Source organism: Engystomops pustulosus, chromosome 6, assembly GCF_040894005.1.
Source record: "Engystomops pustulosus chromosome 6, aEngPut4.maternal, whole genome shotgun sequence".
Lineage (NCBI taxonomy): Eukaryota > Metazoa > Chordata > Amphibia > Anura > Leptodactylidae > Engystomops > Engystomops pustulosus.
In genome coordinates this window covers 161,779,781-161,802,722 of record NC_092416.1, presented here as the reverse complement: position 1 = coordinate 161,802,722, position 22,942 = coordinate 161,779,781, and the positions used below count along the sequence as shown (strand labels likewise).

The 22,942-nt window shown below is 42.9% G+C and overlaps 1 protein-coding gene across 1 annotated transcript in view; it reads right to left on the bottom strand.

Annotated features, from left to right (window-relative positions):
* Positions 1 to 793: 793 nt before the first annotated feature.
* PPP1R16B (protein phosphatase 1 regulatory subunit 16B) overlaps positions 794 to 22,942 on the bottom strand; it is a 40,263-nt gene continuing 18,114 nt past the window's right edge. The window contains exons 3-11 of the mRNA XM_072112156.1: positions 18,830 to 18,900; positions 16,728 to 16,873; positions 12,254 to 12,357; positions 12,041 to 12,165; positions 10,194 to 10,319; positions 9,644 to 9,719; positions 7,402 to 7,531; positions 3,988 to 4,138; positions 794 to 2,270 (exon numbers count right to left, since the gene is read on the bottom strand). Of these exons, the coding sequence (XP_071968257.1) occupies positions 1,794 to 2,270; positions 3,988 to 4,138; positions 7,402 to 7,531; positions 9,644 to 9,719; positions 10,194 to 10,319; positions 12,041 to 12,165; positions 12,254 to 12,357; positions 16,728 to 16,873; positions 18,830 to 18,900 (1,406 nt within the window). The 3' untranslated portion in view covers positions 794 to 1,793. The remainder of the gene's footprint in view (positions 2,271 to 3,987; positions 4,139 to 7,401; positions 7,532 to 9,643; positions 9,720 to 10,193; positions 10,320 to 12,040; positions 12,166 to 12,253; positions 12,358 to 16,727; positions 16,874 to 18,829; positions 18,901 to 22,942) is intronic.

Genomic DNA, 22,942 nt, shown 5'->3' with positions numbered 1-22,942 from the left:
TCAGCGCAGCAGCGCCACCTGGTGGACGGCGGAGGAACTACCTTCTTAAATCCCGGCCGGACCCGAATCCAGAGCAGAGAACGCGCCGCTGGATCGCGAATGGGCCAGGTAAGTAAATTTGCCCCTCTGTCTCTAAAAGGTTCGCCATCACTGACCAAGGATATAAACTGATCTCTCTGACACTGGGCCCTACATTGCCATTTATTTCTCTATTTCCTTGTATTGTTGTAATACACAGAAAGGAAATAAACCTGTGAATAACAAAACGTGTGGAATTGCAATCATTTTCTGGGAGACTGTACAGACTATGCCCCCCCCAAGACTTGTGCCACCTGTAGAGTGGCAGCAGATGACAGTGAGCAATGCCAGTTATAAACTCTATGGTGTTTATGGCACAATAACATACATGTATCAAAATCTGCTGCTACACTATAACAAAGCTAAACATATTTAATAGGGTAATTACCAAAAAATTCTAAGATCCAATATCTACTACACAGATACAGTACCAGAACCAAGCTGTGCATCTGTGTGACATCACATGACCAGGGACTGTTTTTTTATCCACAGGAAGTAAACAATGAATCTCCTATAATGTGTAATGGAAAATTGTCTAACTTTTATTTACACAAACAATATCCTTAATTTGCTGAAAGTGGACAACGCCTTTAATAAAAGTAGGTTTTATCATCAGCATTAACCACTATATGTAAAATTCCCTACTAGACTCCCTTCTGACTATGTTATCAATAAGAAGACACGCAAAACTTCTTTGTTAAAACCAACTTTATTACAAAAAGGAAAAGATGCAGAATTTATTAAATTTTATTTTAAAATGTTTATTTTCTGGGAGGGGGGGGGGGGGTACAAACATTTTGAGAAAATGTGTATCACCCTATACAATACACTCCTGCCTTGGAGCTACAACTTCCAGCATTCCATGATACTCAGTGGCTGTGAGGACATGCTGGGAGTTGTAGTTTTTAACAGCTGCTGGGTTACAGGATCAGAATTGTCTGAGAGCAAAACTGTTCTAGTTGCTCATTTGCTTATGGCAACCAATCAGAGCGCAGCTGTCATTGTCCCACAGTGGTTTATAAAATGAAAGCAGAACTCTGATTGGCTACAAATAACAACTGGAGCACGGAGAGATAAATCTGACCCATATTATACCCAGGCACCGCCATCTTGAATTGTACCACCCAGAATCCTCTCTGTTCTTCATACACCAATCTTTAAATACAGAATCCTATTTGCCATATAACATACATCCTTTGTCTTTATATACAGCGTTCTATATACACTGCTGCGCATGTACAGAATTACGCAGCGCTATAAATATTCCTCCATTTTACATATTTACATATGACCAGTCATTTAAAGGGGTTTCACTATAGGGATTGCCAGATCACCACCCGTCTGTGTGTCCTGGACAATAAAGTGTGGCTACCACAGACTGTCACTGGCCACCAAAATGCCAGGGATAGGCTACAGGGGTCACATGTCCTCATAGAAACTGGAAGCCTTTGCATAAGGACTGGTGCTTCCCGTTTCAATGGGATGGACAAACCCTTTAATTGTAGTCTACACGAGCACTGTATATGTACATGTCTATAGTCTCCCAGCTCTCCCATATATGCTTATAACATCCACTATGTACAGATCTACATAATTCTGTGTACACATACATGTAACTCCGCATATATACACTTCAGGTATGTTACATGTATACACCCCCCATGCTCTGCGTATAACACAGATACAATACTGATGCAAACACTGTTTACCCCCGGTTATGACAGCCGACAGCAACGCAACATCCTCCCCGCCTCATGATCTTCATCCTCTACTGGAGACTTGAGCCGTAAGATTGGAGGGTCTCCACTGCCGGGTGTGTAGTATACTGGGGTCCCATTAGAGCACCATGGAGGGGTCCCGGGGTCACTGGAGTAATCTATACTTCCAGATCCGAGCAGCTCACTAGTACTCCTGGCCAGGTAGCGCCCCTGCTTGGCTGCCATCCTCTGTCTTTTTAGTTCTGAGAGGGTAAGGGGCGCCTGGTCCAGGATTCCACTCCACATGGGACTTTGGGAATACGAGGATAAGGAGTGATTGCTGTTACCATTGGTCAGAGGGGTGGGGACCGGCGAATCTGTAATAGTTTGGGAACAGTAGAAAGGAGGTAGAGGAGAGCAGTACCCGTTCCTATATGGGGTTTCCGAAAAGGTCTCTGGAGATGACAGGACGGAGTTTAGATCCACGGAATCCCTCTGTAAGTAAGATACATAGTGGAACATTATTGACTTTGACAATAACTACGGTATAACCTTTGAGTCTGTCACATCATCTCATCTTATTATCGGGTCAGTGGTGCCTTCTCTGTAGTGATATCACCTCAGGCTTATCAACATAGAGGGGTTCATTTACTAAGGGTCCGCAGAGAGCATTTTCGTTGGGTTTCCCAACAATTTGTGTTTTGCGCCGCATTTAACAGGGGATTTTGCCACACGTGATCGGATTTTGACGCATCGGCCCCTTCTTGCATGTGACACAAATCGGGGGGCGGGCCGTGGGACAACCTGCGGGATTCAGACTACGCGCGGGATTTAACATTTTTAAGTGTGTCGCAAGATATGCACTTACAAGCACCGGGAATAAGAAGGTGAACCTCAGCGGGGAAGCAACGGATGCAGAAACTCGAGTGCATGATCTACGTGAATCGCGCCGGACTTCATCTTCTTCGGAACGCCCAAATCGGGGATCGTCACGGGACCAGATAAGTAAATTTGCCCCGATATGTCATGAATCGATGATACATGTAGGTCCTGCTCCTGGGAGACACAGGAATAGAGGTAATAGTCTCGGGAATAGAGGTTCACTAACCTCCTGCCCACAGCCGGGCTGAATGGAGACTGTGCCACGCATGCATGGCCGCGCATTATTTAGCTCTATAGAATCGTCTTGTGTTTAGTCTCAGCTCTTGTCGGAGCTTCATGCCCGGCGCGTTCTCCATTCAACTTGGATGCGGGAAGGAGGTTAGCGCACCTCGGTTCCCAAGATAGTTGTGAGTCCCAGAGGCGGGAACTGCATCTATCACCTATTTGTGACATATCATGTGAATAAACCTGAGGTGTTATCACTACTGAGCAGACACCAGTCTTTAGGGTTACATTTATTGGAAATTATCTTCAGACAGGGATTTTTTTTAATAACACACAATTGAAGAAATTAAAATTAAATTTGAATGTCCAGATGGGAATACCCCTTTGTCCCTGGATACCAGTCTCTAAATATGGAAAGAGTTAACCATTAGCCTCCTTATCTGTCTGAATTGGGCGGGGCCTCAGAAGGCTTACACTGCTCAATAAAAGAGGAAGAACGGAAAAAAAGCACTTAACTTATCATTAAGTAAAGAGCTGCATTACTTAATCATTTATATTACCAAGTTTACTATATATCATCTACTTTTCTGAATTTAAAAAAAATTGCTTCAATGTTTTAGCTTCTAAAAAAAAAGGGTTGATGGAGATGGACTTTACATGTTTGTCGATAATTCAATGTCTGGTTCGCTTTAGTTAATTTTAAGTAGTGTCAAATGTTTCATGACTTCTATCAGTATCGGTGGGTTATTCTTTCTTTAACAGAAGTGTAGCAACAAATTTTCTCTATAAACGGTATATATATATATGTGTGTGTTTGGGGGCGCTCGTGTGCCAGCATAGGATAGCCTCACTGCTGCACCAACGGAGGTCTGTGCCATAGAAATAAACGCATCCGGCAAATTTTCACATATGAAAGCACCAGCTCACGCCCCGTTGGCCGTGCTCAACCCCCTGCCTGGCCGCGCCCCACCTTAATGGCCCCCCATGCCACGCCGGAAAGGGGGAAAGTGCTAGCAATAGACCACTGGTGTGGTGCAGAAGCCCTGATAATTCCCCCCTATGTGTATATATATCCCATTCGGGTAGCTGTAGGGTTAGTGTTTACCCTTTGCATGTCAGGACTGCCATCTTCATCATCTTGAGTCCCCTCAGGATCTCCTGCAGACACCAGGCACTGCCACACCACAGCTTCCTTCTCATACTCCCGCCTGTACATGTTCGTTCTCTCCGATAAGCTGGCGCGTCGTACCACCTTTCTGAAAGATAAAGCGATTTTTAGGAAGCTACAATGAGTCCTATGCTGACAATTTCGTATCTTTCATGGATTTTCCATAACAAGCACCATCTACACGCTTGGGGCCATCCTCTATATGTCTGTACATGTAAGAGCAGATCCCACATTATGCGCTGATATGGATTATCTTGACAGCCATTTGCAAGAACAGTGTGTGGTTTGCTGTGAGAAGCCAACTTGTCTGCATGGGACCACCCCTTTAAAGAGGGCCTGTCACCAACACTGACATGTCTTAGTCTGTTTTACTTGTATTTCCCAGAATATAACAATTCTCTAAGAACCTTAAAGGAGTTTTGTTCTGTAAAGGGATTGTCCGCTTATAACAAGTTACTCCCTATTGACAGAATAGGGAGTAACTGTTTATCTGTGGTGGGGACCTCATGGATCATGAGAACAGGGCTCCGTTGTACACCCCAAATATCTACAGCTCCATTCATCTATATGGGACTGATAAGTAATCCAAGGGAGTCCCAGCAATTAACAAATTATCCTGAGGCTAAGGGAAAACTTGTAACCATGCAACATGTGAAGCTACAGCATGGAGGGGCTCTGGAAATCTCCACCCCCAAAGGCTTTTCATTAGCATAATTGTTAAAGTTGATTTTAGAAGGAAGGAGGCCATGGATAACACATATAAGAAGATTACCACAGTCTTGGTGCCTGGATCTACGAGTAAGTGTCCCTGGTTTATCAGGATGGATATTGATTTTATGATTAGATTGCCTTTAAGGATGGCATATAGGATGAGTTGATCCCATAAGTCCCAGTTTGTATAAGGCAACTCAGCTGGACCTGAAGTCCCCCATTCTGCCAATCAAAACCAGACGTTTTGTATCTTTCCTTGAGATGTGAGTATTGTAGTGCGCTGGCCCTGACATTTGTGTTACGTTAGATATTCTTATGTTTTTTCATGTATCTAAGCCTCGTGGGGGGTGAGCAGCTGCATCCTCTCATCACAGGATGTTGATTTATTTGTCTTTTATCTTTTTTTAGGCTGAGAATAAAAAGATCCACTGAATGCCGCTCTGACTGACCCCGACACATGAGAAGCTGCTCCCATTGTATAGTATAACAAATTATGAACGCACAATCTGTATAAAACATTAGCTGTCTGTAGCATTCTGGTGAAGAAAATTTGTTTTCTGTGTAGGAGCTTATGAACAGCATCATTTGAGCACAATCCAAGCACTGTGACTATGGTAACCTTCTTATATTTGTTATCCATGGCTTCCTTACTTCTACTTCACTTGGGGGTGTTATTAGAGCCCCTATGTGCTGTAGCTTCGCAGGCTGTTACACAGGCTGTTGCACTTCCCCTCTCCCACAGTGTCAAATTACAGCCGACAGAAGAAGGGGGATGAACTGAGGGACCAGGGGGATGGAGAGACATTATAACAAAGGGGCTCAGGTAACACCCCCCAGTGCTCCTCTACAAATGGATATTAGAAGGAAGGAGGACATGGATAATAAATATGAGAAGATTACCACAGTCACGGTGCCTGGTGTACCTAATAAAGTGGCCGGTGAGTGTATGAGTAATGTCCCTGGTTTATCATCATGGATTTTGGTGGTAGAGCTCCATTAAGGGGGTGACATATTCTCCCAGACCCCACCAATAAAAAGTCTTGTAGTGATGACTTGATAAGCAAACCAACTACAGATCCTTAAAGGAAATCTACCATTTGTTATTATGCATTATTGTTTAATCCCTAAACCGAGTTGAGTTGTCAAAAACAATTAAAAAATTATGATAATGAGGCTCTGTCGCTCCTGTGGCTGCCCCAGCGCTTCTCCTCACCCTAATTATACACTGCTCCAGCCTTGTTCTGCCCAGCATTAACTTGGAATACATCTTCACTGTGTTGTCCCAGAAAGGCTGAAGTAATCAATCGCCGCACCATCCCCCAGCTGCTGTGTATGAGTCATCCAAATTTAGGTTGATTCGTCCCATCTAGACAATTCAGAAAGTTCTGAACTCTGTATGGCACCCAGCTTTCCCAAGGTCCTTAATTTAGTTGTAGGTCCCTATTCAGACTTAATAGACTATGGACAAATGACAGCGGAATTGCAGTTTTTTTGTTTTTTTTCTGTTGGATGTGAGTTGTAGGACCCTATTCACACTTAATATATTATGGACAAATGACAGCGGAATTGTAGATTTTTCTTTTTTTAAATTTCATTGTATGCGAGTTTTAGGTCCCTATTCAGACTTAACATATCATGGACAAATGACAGCGGAATTGTGGATTTTCTCATTTCGGTGGATGTGAGTTGTAGGTCCCCATTCAGACTGAATTGACTATGGACAAATGATGGCGAGCTTGGCTTTTTCTTCTGATATATACATATGAATTTAGATGAACAGTACAGGATTTGACTTTGTTGCTTGCGTATATGAAGAAATTTATATCTTTATTTCGTTACCATATATGTGTGATGTTGTTTGATATTAGAATCAGTCTGTTGTATAGGGAGATGAGCTATGTTGGGCGTTTTCCCTTCTGGCGAATCACCGTTTCAACAGCACACACCCTCGATACAGGGATTGGCTGCTGCTTGTTTTAAATTGTTACTGTGTTATACAAAATTTATGCCATGACTAAGAGCACCTAACGCTCGAAACGCGTAGGCAAAACCTCTGCCATGTCCTCTGCAATTTTAAAATGAAGAAGTAAAGAATACATTGCTTTTTAAGAAGTGCCGCGACCCTTTGTTACTTTGGATTCCTTAATTTTATGATTGTTTTTTAAGCAAAACCAGTCAGTTCATGGAATTAAACAAGATATGTTACAGCATCAGTGTAGCTACAACATTCTCAAGGTATGTTTGCTTCACAAACCATAAAAACAAATGGTAGATTTCCTTTATTATCCAAAATCGGGCACTTTCACTTACTTAAAGTGGAGTCTTATCAGACACATAGGACTCATCCCTGGTGTTCCTGGCGCCAGAACGGTGATTCAGTTGTACACCCTGACTTTATTGATAATCCGCCGTACCTACAGCCTATGTGCGGTGAAGCCGGGGTGTACAGCAGTTTCATTGTATCACCACACAGGTGCCGAGAGTTCCAGAGGTAAGTACATAAGTTTGGGTTTTAATTGATGGTAAGGAGGTAATAAAATACAGGACAATCTGGGACACTATAAGAACCTGTAGTTGGTTTAGTATCTCATATCACCCTGACGGGTTCCCTCTAAAAGCCGGCGGCACTTTGTGACTTACCCGTGACTCCCTGTACTGGAGCTCCTGCGGCTTAGAGAGGACTTGTTTTTCTGCTGAGATTTCATTATGAGGTCGTGTTTGTGCTTTAGCTCCAGGAGCAGGGAGCGGAGGTCCTCGTCCTCACACAGATCTGGGGACAAGCGATAGATACATATAAGTGACAGCGACAAAACGGATCCTATGTCACTGATATTAAAAATAGAGAACATATGAAAGCCCACGGTACATCCAGCATCTGCATACAGCAATATGTACCTAAAATACTTATGTATCGTTTTCCTATCTTGAGCCATTTAAATGTTACCTTAGGTGTCATGTGCAACACCCCTGCCAACGTATAGGCAAGGTGGTAGTTGTGAATAGCGCCCTCTCCATGCTAGGATCTATCTGGTGAGCCTGCGCAACTCATCCAGAAGATAATGGAAGGAGAACTTAGTTTACTGTATATACTGCCTGGAATGGCAACAGTTTACTGGTGTATGTAATTATCCAATGATGTGCCTGTTAGGAGTATAATAACCTCTGCTGGGAGAGAGCACATGGTCAGAGAAGAGAGTCTTACCTCATGGTCTGTGAGCAGCATACCTTCAGTGTTGCTACAGCCATTTTATCCCAGGAACTACTAGTGCCTCAGGCCTACTGGCTGGCACCCGGGGCAAGTCTGGAGACTTGAGCCCAGAACTGCAGCTTCCACCACTTGGACACAATTCTCCCTGAACCAACCCAGTCTGCATCTACTATCAGGCTGTGTACACCTTTCCTGCAGACCACTCTCCATGACCAGTCCAGTAACCAGAACCCATTGTAAACCGTGTTTGGTCCATTGCCTGCTGTTCAGTAAAAAACTGTAAGTTGATTTGCACAATGTTGCCTCCGTCTGATCCCTGGATACGGCTGCTTACCGCCACGGGCTTTCCCATCCATTACCAAGGGACTCATGCTACAGACACTCAGGGGTTTGCCTAGGGAGAAACCACTACATCAGCCTCTCCCTCCATATTTCTTGCACACAACAGGCTGCCAGGCTGTAGGTCAGCCCTCCGGTTCCCATACCGAGCACCGTGACCAAAGAGTGCCCAAGGCCGCACTAGCCAGCCATTCCGGTATTCTGGGCCCCAGCTGTCTCCAGGCCCCAAGAAATGGATAGGCCCTGGTGGGGGATGTTGCAAATGTTTTTGAAATCCAATCTTCAATGTCATTTGTTGTCAAATTTGGGAATATTTCTCCTCTCTATTAAGTTAAAGTGCAACTTGTCAATAACCCTTTAAGAATCAGGCTTTTTTCTGATTTTACATTTTTCCCTCCCCTCCTTCTACAAGAAATATCATTTTGCTTTTTTCATTCACTGAGGAATATTCGGCTTGTGATCTGCGGCCATGTACTGGGAAACTGGGAAAAAACCCTATATACTTTCACTGTGCAGTCCAAATGATACATCCCTTTTATTATTATGTAAGTGCATTCATGGAGAGACCAAATTATATATACCATATATACTCCAGTATAAGCCTAGTTTTTCAGCACAAAAAAATGTGCTGAAAACCCAAACTCGGCTTATACACGAGTAAACAAAATATACAGTAGGTTTTACCAGGTTTTTGTGGTAAAATTAGGGGCCTTGGCTTATACTTGGGTCGGCTTATACTCGAGTATATACGGTAGTTTTATTATGTCATAATACCTGTAAAAACAAATTTCTCTAATTTTTAAGCTGTAAGGTGTAATTTTTGCCGAGATTTGGAATTCAAATTATTTTTATGGCTGCAAAATGGTGATGTGGCAATTCAGAAATTTTTATTGTTCTTCTCTAACACACCATTTACCATATGGGATAATTATTGTTATTTTGTTATAGACTGGACATTTGGGGGGAGGGAGAAACCTAACATGTTTATATTTTTACTTGTTATTTCAGACCCTCTAGGGTTGTACCCTGTTGCCCATTTTATCCATGGGTTTCCCGGAGAAATAACAGAGGAACAGAACAATACAGAATTCTAGTGAATGATGCTTCACAATTGTTACTTTTTAGGAATATAAATGTTTCTAAAGGACCTGTCAGAGGACATGACTGATATTTTAGTGGTATCATTTAGAAATCTGGACATCAAAAATGACAGAAACAGTTACAATTTATGGCAATTGCCGAATTGGCATTGACTGTCTTGACTTGTCCATACACTTTGGTGATGAAGGAGAATCTCTTCTGTGTGTTCTCAGACTATATGCTAAACCAACTCACCAAGAGGAGTTTCATCCAAAGAAGTTTTCCGATTCAAACTGGCCCCATGTGACACCAGAATCTCTGCCACGTAAATCTGTGAAGCATTTAGGACGACATTAAGAGACAAATCATTATCTTTTCCATTATTCAAAGAGCCACCTTTCTATCTCACAAGAAATAATCTGTGTTATGACCATTCACTGACTACAGTCACCATCAGCATGCGATGTACTGATGGATTTATGGGGCGAATGCGGGGTACAAGGATTCTCCACTGCCATAATTATACAATCCTCATGTGTCTTCTAAGAAAAGTGGACTTAACTTGACAGAAATCTTTCACCATCAATACAGAGTCCAATCTATTTTCATCATGTTATAGAGCAGGGGGAGCAGAGTAAATTGACCAAAGATTTATGGCAAAAGATTCCATGTAAATTGTAATTTATTGACTGAATCCTTGATGATTCTGGACGTAGGAGACAACAGGACACAGCCCTTTTTGTATGAGCAGAAATACAGAGATATCTGATGAAGATACTTGTGTCATAGTCTATACAGTCCTTACCTGTCCCCAAAATGCTGCAGCATGAAGAGGTTCCCACATGTCCGGGTCTTTTACATCCACACAGGCCCCATTCTCTAGCAGCATCTCCGCCACTTCTGCAAATCCCCTAGAGGCTGCGACATGGAGCTGAAGCATCAGAGAACCCAATGTTATTACATTATATTGTGAATCATCATCCAATATCTCACATTTTCAACTTGGTAACACTCCGCTTTATAAAAAAAACAGAGTCTCGGGTTCACTTTCGGGACAACCCACACCAATGAAGTTCGGGATCTGGGGGACCCGAACACGCAAAGGTCGGTATGAACCAGAACTTTGTGGTTGGGAGCGCTCATCACTAATTATATATCATATCGTATTTCCAATATACATATAGATTTTTAGGGGTAAGGGAAAAAAATTCTTTAGGCCTCTGTCCCTAATTTGTTAAACCCCTGGCAATGAACCTACTTGCTAGTGCTACATCAATGGTTGATGTGAGCTGGTGAAAGGTACTCCTGGGGCCTGGAGTATTTAGTTACATCCATGGGTATAGAATTCACTTCTAATCATTCCCTCTCCCTTTTTTAAAAATCACCTACAAATTGTCTCCAAAATAATTTGCAAATGGCTCAGCCTGAGTAAGGCTGAGGGGCAGGAGGGGGAATGTCACTTTAGACAATCCTATCTTAGGCTCCATAAAACCAAGAACCTAAGGGTACATTCATGTGTTTACATTGTGTTAACATAGTGTAAACACAATGCAAACACAATGGGGCTTATTTACTAAGGGTCCCGCAGCCACATTTTTGTCGGGTTTTCCGACTTTTTGGGGGTCACGCAGGGGATAGTGGTTTCTGGCGCATCTGCACTGGCTTTCGTGTGACGGAAATCTGGCAGAGGGCCGTCGGACGATCCGACGGATTCGGACAAACTGCAGGATTTAACTTTGCATTTGTATTGCAAAATCAAGCTTTTACATGCACCAGGAAGAAGAAGGTGAACTCCGGCGGACCTCAGCGGGGAAGCGACACATGCAGGATATCGCGGCACAGTGCATTGGAGTCGGGGAACGCACCTCGGTGATCGCGCAGGGACAGGTAAGTAAATGTGCCCCAATGTTACATTGTAAACGTCACTGCATTGCACTAACAAATGTAATGTGTGAATGCACCCTAAGAATCAATATAGTTTGGAATTGGATCTCTATCTGCATCTTGCAATCCAGACCGCTACAGAGCCCAAAATAGAAGCGTCTAAAGTGATGTTCCCCCTCTAGCGATTTCAGCATGACTCATCTCAGGGAAAATGTGATTATTTTGTAGCTTATTCGCATATGTCCTATGAATTTTTTTTTATAGATACATTTTTGACATTAAGAGGCAATTTTCTATCATATCTGAGGGTGTAAATGTTGGTGGCAGGGTTTAGGGTTATCACAAATCATTTATTTATGCAATTGATTTATACCATGGGAAACAACTACGAAGCCATTCACATTGGATGCCACAATGACATCTCTGACACCCCATCAAGAAATGGATGAGGGGGTCTATCTTTTAGCCTATGTCCGGAACATGTCCGCCATCTTGAAATACGCCATATTGGATTTTACTAATGGGAATGCGGCCATGTAACATATCAAAGAAGACCAGAATTGTTTCAGAAATTGATCTACAAATTGATTTACAATATCTCTTGTGTTTCAAAAGTTATCAACACAAAACCCTATAATAATTCCGTTTTTCTTTTTGTAATGTAGATTTGGTGGCATGGCTTCCAGGTGCATGGGATTGTGTATTGGGTAATTCTGACTACAATATGTTCCCCGAGTGAAACATTGGGTGTACAGCCCTTTCCCTCACCAGAGTGGCCCCCTGGCTGTCAGTTCTGTTCAGGTCCTGTCCGGCTGCTACCAGCGCTCTGACATCATTCAGCATGTGGCGCTCCGGGGCCTGCCGGGCCTCATTAACCATTTCTTGTGTGATGCCTGGATGGAGATGGACAACGAGAAGATTAGCTCTAATTTCCTTGAGGTCAGGAATATGTTAACCCCTTGTCACACTATTTCCCCTCACCTTTGTAGGTCATGCAGTTTTCTATGACGTTGAGCGTAGCTTCCTCCTCACACAGGTCGTAGACCATATTACCATCAGCATTAACTGCCAGCAGATCTGCACCACTGGAGAGAGAAGCACAATTCTGTGAAGACCTAAAGTGTTACAGAATCTCTAGAGTCTACATATATATGAGTCAACTATTTGAGTTTTGATCCAGATTTATAGATTGTATCATAATCCAGAGCTGCATTCACCCTCCTGCAGGCTTCAGAACTAAACTCTCCCAGTATTCCTTTGTACTATCCATGTAATATGAGCAGGGCCAGATTATAGAGAGGGTTCCAGGGGCGTGCGCCCAGGGGCCCCCACCACTCTATTCCTAATGGTGCCCCCACTAGCAGTGACTCATCAGTGAGAGAATGAGATAAAAATGTCAGGGAAGCAGTGGTGCATGGGACTGGCATGGTGACTGGGAGTAGTAGTCAGTACTACTACCACTAACATTGTGCCAGCTAGGCTAACTTGTAAGTAGGATAAAGTTTAGAATATTCATGATAGTTTAGAATAGTAATGTGTATCACTGTTTGGGCTACATTCAGTAGGACCCCACCAGATTTTGCCTCCGTCTATCTCAATCTGGCCCATGGTATGGGTCCTATCTTTAACTTGAGAAACATCCAGTCTCTTAGCACATTACCATAGAGTTAACCATCAGCATCCATACCGTAAACTTATAGTGGAATTTTTACTTTTTTTTTTTTTTATTGCAATGCTTGTGGATGAGATTTAAGATCTTCAGCCTCCAATCAGGCTTTGTTCGCACAGGCATTATGACTTTCTGTGAATGATGGGCACTAACAGTGCCTAAAAGATCCCACTCACTATAATATGCTTCTGTTAGGCCTCTTGCACACTAGCGTTGCGTTTCACGTGCGTGTGCAATGCGTGAAAAACTGACGTTTTTGCTGCGTTTTTGTTGCATTTTTCCTTGGAGTAATTTGCGTTTTTTTTGCGTTTTCGGCGCATTTTTGACGCGCGATTCAATGGGAGACTCGAGCATATTTCAAAGGGACCATGGTTTGGGATTAAAATGTGTTATTTAATTGAAAAATAATGTCTTCTGATAATTTGCAAACATCGGCGATCTATTCTTCACTGTTCCGCGCGTATATTATCTCCCGACAATTTAGCAGATGTGAAGAACAGTGAAGAATAGAATAAAAACATTGTACACAGTGAACACAGTGAACACAGGATCATTTAAGATAAAAACACAGTGCAGAACACAGTGCAGAATAGATTACAGATGTTCGGCACATCTGCTTACTTGTCGGGAGATACGCGCGGAACGGCGCGAACAAAATAGCATGTGAAGAACAATATATATGTGTGTAAAGAACACATTGCAGATGTTTCCATACATCTGCAATGTATTCTTCACACATATATATTGTTCTTCACATGCTATTTTGTTCGCACCGTTCCGCGCGTATCTCCCGACAAGTAAGCAGATGTGCCGAACATCTGTAATCTATTCTGCACTGTGTTCTGCACTGTGTTTTTATCTTAAATGATCCTGTGGTCACTGTGTTCACTGTGTACAATGATTTTATTCTATTCTTCACTGTTCTTCATTGTGTTTTTTTAATTAAATGCTCGATCGCGAGCAGGGGAAATAATGTTATTCTGGTCACCTAGCAACCCTTACGTTTAAAACGCATTGCACATTGCGTTCTTGATGCATCTCCATAGACTTGAATGGGGCGTGAAAAACGCGCGTGACCTGCAAAAATAGAGCATGCTGCGATTTTGACGCGCGTGCAAACGAACGCAAGCACGCGCGTTAAAAACCACGCTAATGGAGAAAGACCCATTGAATACAATGGGACAGAGTGCAATGCGAGTTCTGAGCGTCAAATGCACGCGCAGAACTCGCGCGTGAAAAACGCCAGTGGAGAAGGGGCCTTAGAGTGTCCACTATTTTGCCATGTTAAAAAGTCCTGCCTGTGTATTTTAATCAGGATGGTTATATAGAAGGTGAGGACAGCAAACTAACCAATCTGGGCCTGATGGGGTATTCCAGAACTTTTTATTGATCAAGCAGATTGGAAGGTGCTTAGTACCCACCACCCTCACAGATCAGTCGCTAAATAATTATTTTATTATTAAATTATCGGCACAATTCCTTAATTGATGCAGCTGGCCACATCACAACTGCATCGTGGTCGCACTGTCTATCCGTACGTTGAGAGTGCCAGACAGTGTCGGACTGGGTTTCCTTAAGACCACCAGAGAAAATCAATCCCACTCTTCATTATCCCCCAGGAAATATACTCTAGCAGCTTTTAAATTGTGTTGTTTTCTGATGGACCTCAGGGGTTCAGTATTGGGTTGAGCCAGGGCCCACCGGAGGATCCTCTGGTACTCAGGTGGGCCAGTCCGACACTGGTGCCAGAGATCCTCGAGCGCTGTGCTCAGTAACTTCCAGTAGTTCCATAGACAGCAAATGGAGTGGCAGTACGTATGCTTGACCTGGCACTCCACGCAATAGTGAGAACGGGGCCCCTGTGATCAGGCGCAATGTAGTGAGTACAGAGTAAGACAGAAGTGGGTTGGTGTTAAAGGGATATTCCCACGTTTATCTATAGGATATGTCATAGATGTCCGATAAACGGGAGACCTTCATGTTCATGTTCAACTTTGACTACGGAGGTCATGTGAATGTGCATGTGAAGCTCTGGCCATTCAATCTTGTGTACACAAAATCTATTCCTTAATCTATGTACATGTGTACAGTAAATATATGTAGAGAAACGTCCAGGATTGATGTAAGGAGTCGGCACTGCTGCTTGCGTATATTGTAGGAGATTATCAGCCATGGAAACATAATACGTGTGTAATTGTTGATGCTAATAGGTTGGTACACCTCCTCACCACTTATAGCAGCTTAGAATCTAGACACGTACGGCTTGTAACCACTAGGTGGCGGAATAGCTAATGGGACTGACTATATCTGTATATCCAGCTTATATTTCCCATGTGGTGATGAAGGAAGTTCTTAATAACATTAAGTAAATGCTGTATTTAGCAGAACAAACTTAATAGTTCCCTTAGGCCTGGAGACTATACCGCATGCACTGGTAACATCACCAGGCCCACTTATATTTATCCATAAATTATATAATGTGGTTAAGCAGAGAAAATACAGTTTAATCCCTTAATGGGCATCTGTCAGCAACTCTAAGTGCAGCCAGTGTTAGGCATAGGCCCTGGAGAGCTGTGTTACTATACCTGTGTGCGTGTTGCTAGTGAATTTATATTCCAGGATTGTAACTTCTCCAAGTACACAGGGAAAGTGTTTTCACACTGCTGTGCACTTAGCTCTCTGCATTACATTTCTCTGCATAACTCCTCTTCCTGCTCTGAGTAACTGGTAATATACAACTAGAAGTTTGTTACACCTTTTACTTCAAGAGAGGGATGGGACAGCTGAATTGCAAAGGGCTAAGAGCACAGCAGTGTGAGGACACAACCACAGCAAACATGGACAATCTAATGACATTTTTTAGTCAATAACATACATAGGCACTGTTAAAATCAAGCATCAAAATCCATCATAATAAACCAGAGACACTTACTCATAGATCCAGGCACTGTGACTTTGAAAATCCTTTTATATTTGTTATCTATGGCCTCCTTCCTTCTAAATTTACTTTAAAAATTATGTGATGGTGGGGGATGTTACCAGTGCCCCTCCATGCTATAGCTTCACAGGCTTATACTGTCTCGCCTCCCCCCCTCAATACTTCTCCCACACTCTGCCTGCTGTAATCTCACACAGTGGGAGGGGAGAAGTGCTCCTGCACAGTGTAACAGCCTATGATGCTACAGCACCGAGGTTCTCTGGTAACTAATTCCCCCAGAGCCCTTCAGACTCATTACCATAATTTAAAAAGTTAATTTTAGAAGGAAGGAGGCCATAGATAACAAATATAAGAAGATTACCACAGTCACGGTGCCTGGATCTATGAGCAATGTCCCTGGTTTATCATGATGGATTTTGATGGTAGATTTCCTTTAAACATCTCCAGAACTGCTACATACCACCATCAGTAGTTCTGCATGAAAAAAGGTGATAACAGATTTGTTCGCACTTATGTAAATGTAGATGAAGCATAACTACAGGATCAGACTACACAGAGTGTGTTTGTTGTCTGTTACCATGGAGATGCACACTACTGCATAACAGCTGTACACACTAAAATATAAGGGGATTTTGTAATAAAGACTATTTGCTAAGTTGCTTAATTTTTTTCAGTGATGATACTTTAGATGTAAAATGATGCTAGTGTTCATAGCTTACACAATATTTTCTTGTAAAAATTCCAATTTTCTTTAGGTGGAGTGGTGTGTGAACTGCCTCCTTACCCAGATTATATACTGCTTGGATATATCCCTATGTCAGATTGATTTATGACAGAAATATACTTACTGCTGGATGAGTATCCGCACCAGGTTGGTGTGTCCGCAGGTCGCCGCTGCGTGAAGAGGCGTCCAGAGCTCGTTGTCTGTGACATTAACATTAGCACCATGTGATAAGAGCAACTTGAGAAGGTCTTCATAGTTATCAATGCAGCACTGAGGGGACAGAGTGACAGGACAGACTATGTGACATGGCATGTAACAATGGCTTCAAAGAAAACAAGATTCCTGTCAAAATGACGGAGAGGAGACAGGAGACGCCATAAGACAGGACAACATCACACTGACTGGCAAGTGGCGAGATGCTTCAGGCACTAGATAAGAGGGTGACATACAAATAAATGTGACTGGAAAGTTAAATATGGCATCTCCTTCATGTACATGGAATGATGTACATGGAAAGACTGTAAGAAAATCACACATTCCAACTTGACATTTTACATGGAAAGACAAAATTACATAAAATTAATGAAGATACAGAAATTATAAAATGATAGCAAAGGATATTTTAAAAGAAACCTGTCAACAGATTTTACCTCATTAAACTACTCGGTCCCTAAGGTCCCTCTTTTTATGTGAAGTCTCCCTCGTTTACCTATAAAAAAAATCCCCCAAAGTCAGGCAAATATGACTCTTCTCATCCCATTTTCACATGAGATGAGTCAAGTTTAGTAGTTGCAGGGGAAGAGTCACTTCAGAAGCCCCCTATTTTTAGTTTTATGGTTTTGTGTCATATTAAGGCTGCATGCACATGAACGTGTGCCCACACAGCTACGGCCGGGTGCTGCGGAGAGGAGGAGTCGTATACAGGACGTATATGTAGCTGTAAATTTGTACCGTATATACATCCCCCATACGTTTGTGTGAATGCAACTTAAACATAAGAATCCAAGAATATCAGAAGAGTCATATTTGCCACTTAGGCTGAGATTTTATTTTATAGGTAAATGGTTGAGATTTCACATAAATGAGTGAATTCTAGAAATTACATTTCACCCCCTATATGAGGTGCTGGTAGGTTAGGTGCTGATGTAAAACCTGCTGACAGGTTCTCTTTAAAGGAGCCACTTCTGGAATTCACATCTGTCAGTAATAGAGAAGCCCAGAGACAGTAGGTTCGGCCGTCTGATACATATGGTGGACATACAGTATATTGGGGACATTTATCATAAGTGAGGGCAGACATGTTCTAGTTGCCTATGGAAACCAATCAGGGCTCTGATTTCACTTTCCCACAGCTGTTTTTAAAATGTAAGCTGAGCTCTGATTGGTTGACATGGGTAACTAGAACATGTCTGCCCTCAGACACTTCTGTCTGACCCCCTATGTGTTTGTCTCTGACTATTCATGTACATTTATGGGGTAGGTTATGATCTGCAGCTGGCAGGCTGACAACTCTTCTTTCAATCACATTACAATATACTTTCTAAAAATAAAAAATGTAATTAGAAATTCTCATCTCAAACACGTGACCATTATGTTCAGAAACAATTCTCGCTTAGTGACCTCTTTCTAGATACCCGCCATTATAAACAAGCCTGATTATTTCCCAAGCCCTGGCGGTAACTGATACAGTAGAAGTCGTGTACTAGGAGCACACAAGATCAGACAGACAAGCGGTGGGCGGCACACAATGCCCTCCTTATATTGTACTTCATGTAGGGAGTAAGGAATTCGCTGAAGGCTGAAGTTCTTTCCCACTGCAAGGATGGGGCTTTATTAAACTCTATAACTACTGAAACTTGCTGAAACTTTAAGTAAAATTTTGGATGTATGTATCCTCATACCCAGGGCCGGCGCCAACGCTGGGCATACTAGGGCAGGTGCTGGGGCCCAGAGCTGCTGGGGGGCCCACATAAGTCTGTACATAGGGAATCCATGGGGGTGAGGGGGTCTATATCCAATGAATCCATAGAGTGTGAGGGGGGTTTATATAAAAAAAAAATGAGAGGGCTGTTTGGAATGATAAACTAGGGAATATTTTAGGAACAGGAGACTGTTTTAGTTTCTGAATGGAAATTGAAAGCTTCCACATGATTTCACTGCAAAGGGGCCCACTGAGGCTCTGTCAACCAGGGGCCTACTGAAACCTGGTGCCGACCCTGCTCATACCTGATGTAGAGCTGTCAAACCGTCTTCATTGCTGAGGTTGGGGTCCACATTGCTCTGCAGTAATGAAAGGACTGGGGAACAGAAGATAGAATATACATGTAAGAGATAATGTATCAAAGTGCTACAGACAATAGAATACCTCTATATAACACTCATTTTCTCTACATTACAGACATTATGCATATCATCTAGATACACTGCATCAGTAATTCTTCTGAATCCTCTCCATGCTCTCCATAGACCATGTATTTCTACGGCAGAGATATCAATTAATTCTAGGTCACCAGTTACCCATTCATCGATCCCTGCTTTATTTAATACAGTATTCAATTTAACTGTGTGATCGATCGTGGAGAGTCCAGTGACTTCAGAGCAATTATAGTTACGAAAGGTCAAACTTGGCCTTATAGTTTCCGAGCTTATCCATACCGCAACCAGCCATGAATACCGGATGTGCTCTTATGTGGGGGCCATGATTCAGCCTAAACCTTTAGCACAGTTTTACTACTGCAGGAAAGCTATAGTCCTGGCCTTCACGTCTATGTACCTAAACATTGTACAGAGCAAGTACCTAAACATTATACAAGAGTAAGTACAGAGTAAGTACAGCCAGTGTCGGACTGGGTTTCCTTAGGCCCACCAAAGAAAATCAATTTGGGGGCCCACTCTTCATTATCCCCCAGGGAATATAGTACAGAAACCTCAAAATTGTGTTGTTTTCTGATGGACCTCTGGGGTTCAGTATTGGGTTGAGCCAGGGCCTACCGGAGGATCCTCTGGTACTCAGGTGGGCCAGTCCGACACTGAGTACAGTAGTACCTCCTACTGGCCATGTCCTCTTTTAATAGTATAATCTGTGGGTAAATCTGTTCCATGGAGAAGGCACATCACAATCTGCAGGATTTATATGATCTGTTGCCTATGGAAACCTAATACCTATGGTCCTCCTGTAAAATCTTTTTTAGACCACTGTGTATCTACATACAAATATTACCCGATATCCATTTGCAAATTCCTAAAACTGACCCATAGCTTGTTTGCAAGTGATTGCCTTGGATTGTTATGGTCCGAGGGGCCCTGTCAGTAACCTGCTGACTGGTCTTCATCTTTAGTTTAGGCCCTCCTAGCTCTGTGAACCAGCAATATATGGCCATAAAGTAGGGCCTGGGGGCCCTCCAAGCCCAGGGGAACTCCAATGGATTCACCTGTTCAACTGTGGGCCAGTCCGAGCGTGTCTCAATAGGTTGGAGGGGTTGTGGTTTCATGATGTATGCCCATGTTTATGACCCTACAGACCTATTATAGGTAGGACTGAATTATGAATGGGGCACAAGAGGCACATGCCTGGGTCCTCCACCACTTTGTGAATCTAGGTGGCCATCACCGCCCACCTGCCTAGTATACTTCTGTCTATATGGGTAGTGTATACACTTTTTTACCTATGACAAACCTATACAATGGTAAAATGGGGATCCCTAGTGGCTCCTTACCAATCATCCACAGCCAAGATTAGGTGTCTAATCAAATTAAAATCAGTATATTGCAGTCAAGTGAATTACATTCTTGGTTTCCTTTATAAATTTGAAAGACCTCATCAAAGAGAGGTGTGATTGGGAAACCCACCAAATTTTCTGCTCATGGTTCCTCACTAAGCTTAATCCCTTATAATAGGATTTAGTTGGGTCCCAACAAGGCTTCCATCCGTTACATTTGCTGTATCAGGAACATCCAACCAGAATCAATGGAACTTTAATATACGTGTTACAACACAATGGGGCACTTTTACTAAGGGTTAGTTGGACGCATTTCCGTCGGGTTTCGGATTTTTTTCCGATTTGCCCCGAATTGCCCAAGGTTTTTGGTGCACCCGACCGGATTGTGGCGCATCGGCACCGGCTTGCATGTGACACTAATCGGGGGGCGTGATTCGGACGCACGATCTTAGTGAAACGCGGCAGCTCCGAATCCTTGTCGGACGTTCTGGATCGGCAGCGTCAACGGGATGGGTAAGTAAATGTGGACCTGTCTAAAGCATCGGTTTATAGTATGGTATGATGATTGTATGGGGGAATGATGGTACAATATGATGATGGTATGATGACGGTACAGTATGATGATGGGATGGTAGCATGATAATGGGATGGTGTGATAATGGTACAGTATGATGGTATGGAATGATGAAGATAAGGAATGATGAAGATATGGTATGGTGATGGTATGTCTACCAAACTCATGGTCCATCTGGAGAGTGGACCTCACCAAAACACGTCTAGGAATTTATGCTATGTGTAAATGAAGATGTTTGCATTGCCTGTTACTATCATGTAATAATAGTTTACACAACATAATGACGGGTGAAACTTTCTGAGCAAAAAGGTTAATAGAGAACCAAGTGCCCATTAACCCCTTCACCTCACAAGCAATCAAAGAGAATCGCAACCTTTCCCCTCGAGCACACGCAGGAGTAGTAGTAAAAGTTGTCTCAACAATTATTAAAGGCTTTTTAACTAGATCATTACCATTTACCTGCAACTTTCATTGTGGAATCTGTTGGATCTATGACAGAACGTGGTGTAGACCTTCTATATTGCTGAGGAGATGCCAAGGGTCAACAATGTCTTGAGGGAAGTGACACAAAGCAAACAAAGCTGATCGATAGGTTTTGTATCATTACAAAAATCATATTTTAATTGCATGTGTAGTGTTCATGTGCTTGCGTTTGTGGTTTGGGCAGTCTTTTCTACTGTCATGGGCACGTGAGTGGACCCCCACATGATGACACACAGACCGAAAACAACAGACTAGGTTTGCTGTTTGCAGGTTTGCTGTTTGCAACTGTTTGCTGTTTTACAACAGGTTTGCTGTTTGCAGGCCCATGATATACACAGGTTCATGGGTATGACACCTAAAACTGCGTTCCCCTGAATAATCCCCCAATAACTAAATTCTAAATCTATTTCAAAAGCGGAACGCTCCAGGAATTAGAAATACCTTGCTGTGCCTAATACAGGGCTTAGGACTTACCGATTCTTATTTTTTCACCTCAAGCTATGTAGCGCCCCTTCAGGCCCAAATGTGGGCATTATACAGTGTATAATGCTTTCCCCTGGGTGTTCCTCCAATTAGTTTTGGATTGGTGCACTGCACATGAATAACAAGTCCCATTCACATTATACATAGACCTACTAATTATAGTATCAGCTAATGACATGAGCTCCCAGAACCACATAAACAATATATTACGGTCAATATCCAGCCAAAACTTGAAAATTCCCCTCCAGCCAAGACTACACCTCCACGGACTTTCACCATCGGTCATCCATCATGTCCAAGGTCAGTAAGGATGACAGAAGGTGCTGATCACGCAGATAAGAAAGTTGCCTATAACTCGGTGAATAAGGCTGCCTGAATGTGATTAACTTTTAGGAGTAACTTACATGATCCAGACTAACATCACTATGTTATGCTCCAGGGTTAGTGAACCCATTAGACCACCGCAGATGATGACGTAAGGACCTGGGACGGGAATCTAAGTGGTACCCGGTTTTCACCAGAGCCCGCCACAAAGCGGTTTTGGACTTGCTGTGGCGTGGTATCAGCAGGTCGTTCCAAGGCGTGGTACACAGACGTTAGGCAGAATCGTAGTCGTGGACAGGCAGGAGGTCGAGACAGGCAGCACGGGATCAGAGTCTGAGACGTAGCAACAGGTAAAGGCAGACGAAACAGGATCAGAGTCAAACACGGAACCGGGGTCACAACTAGAAATCAACAAACAGGCACTAGGCGAGGTTATAAGCTTTTTCAACGCAATAGAGCAGTGATGGCGAACGTTTTAGAGCCTGAGTGCCCAAACTTCAACCAAAAGCCACTTATTTATTGCAAAGTGCCAGCACAGCAATTCAAGCAGTAATTTATTTCTCCTTGTTATTTGACAATTTTCAATCGCATGAAGATCCAGCAAGGATTGCTGGGAGAGGCCGGCTTTAAACCATATCCTGGAATGGCCAGCACCAATCAGCACACAGCCTCCGGAGCCTAAATGAGGACAGGTGAGTGGCATGGGCGCCGCCCTTGCAGGTAGCATGGGTCGCGTGAACACACATGACACACTAT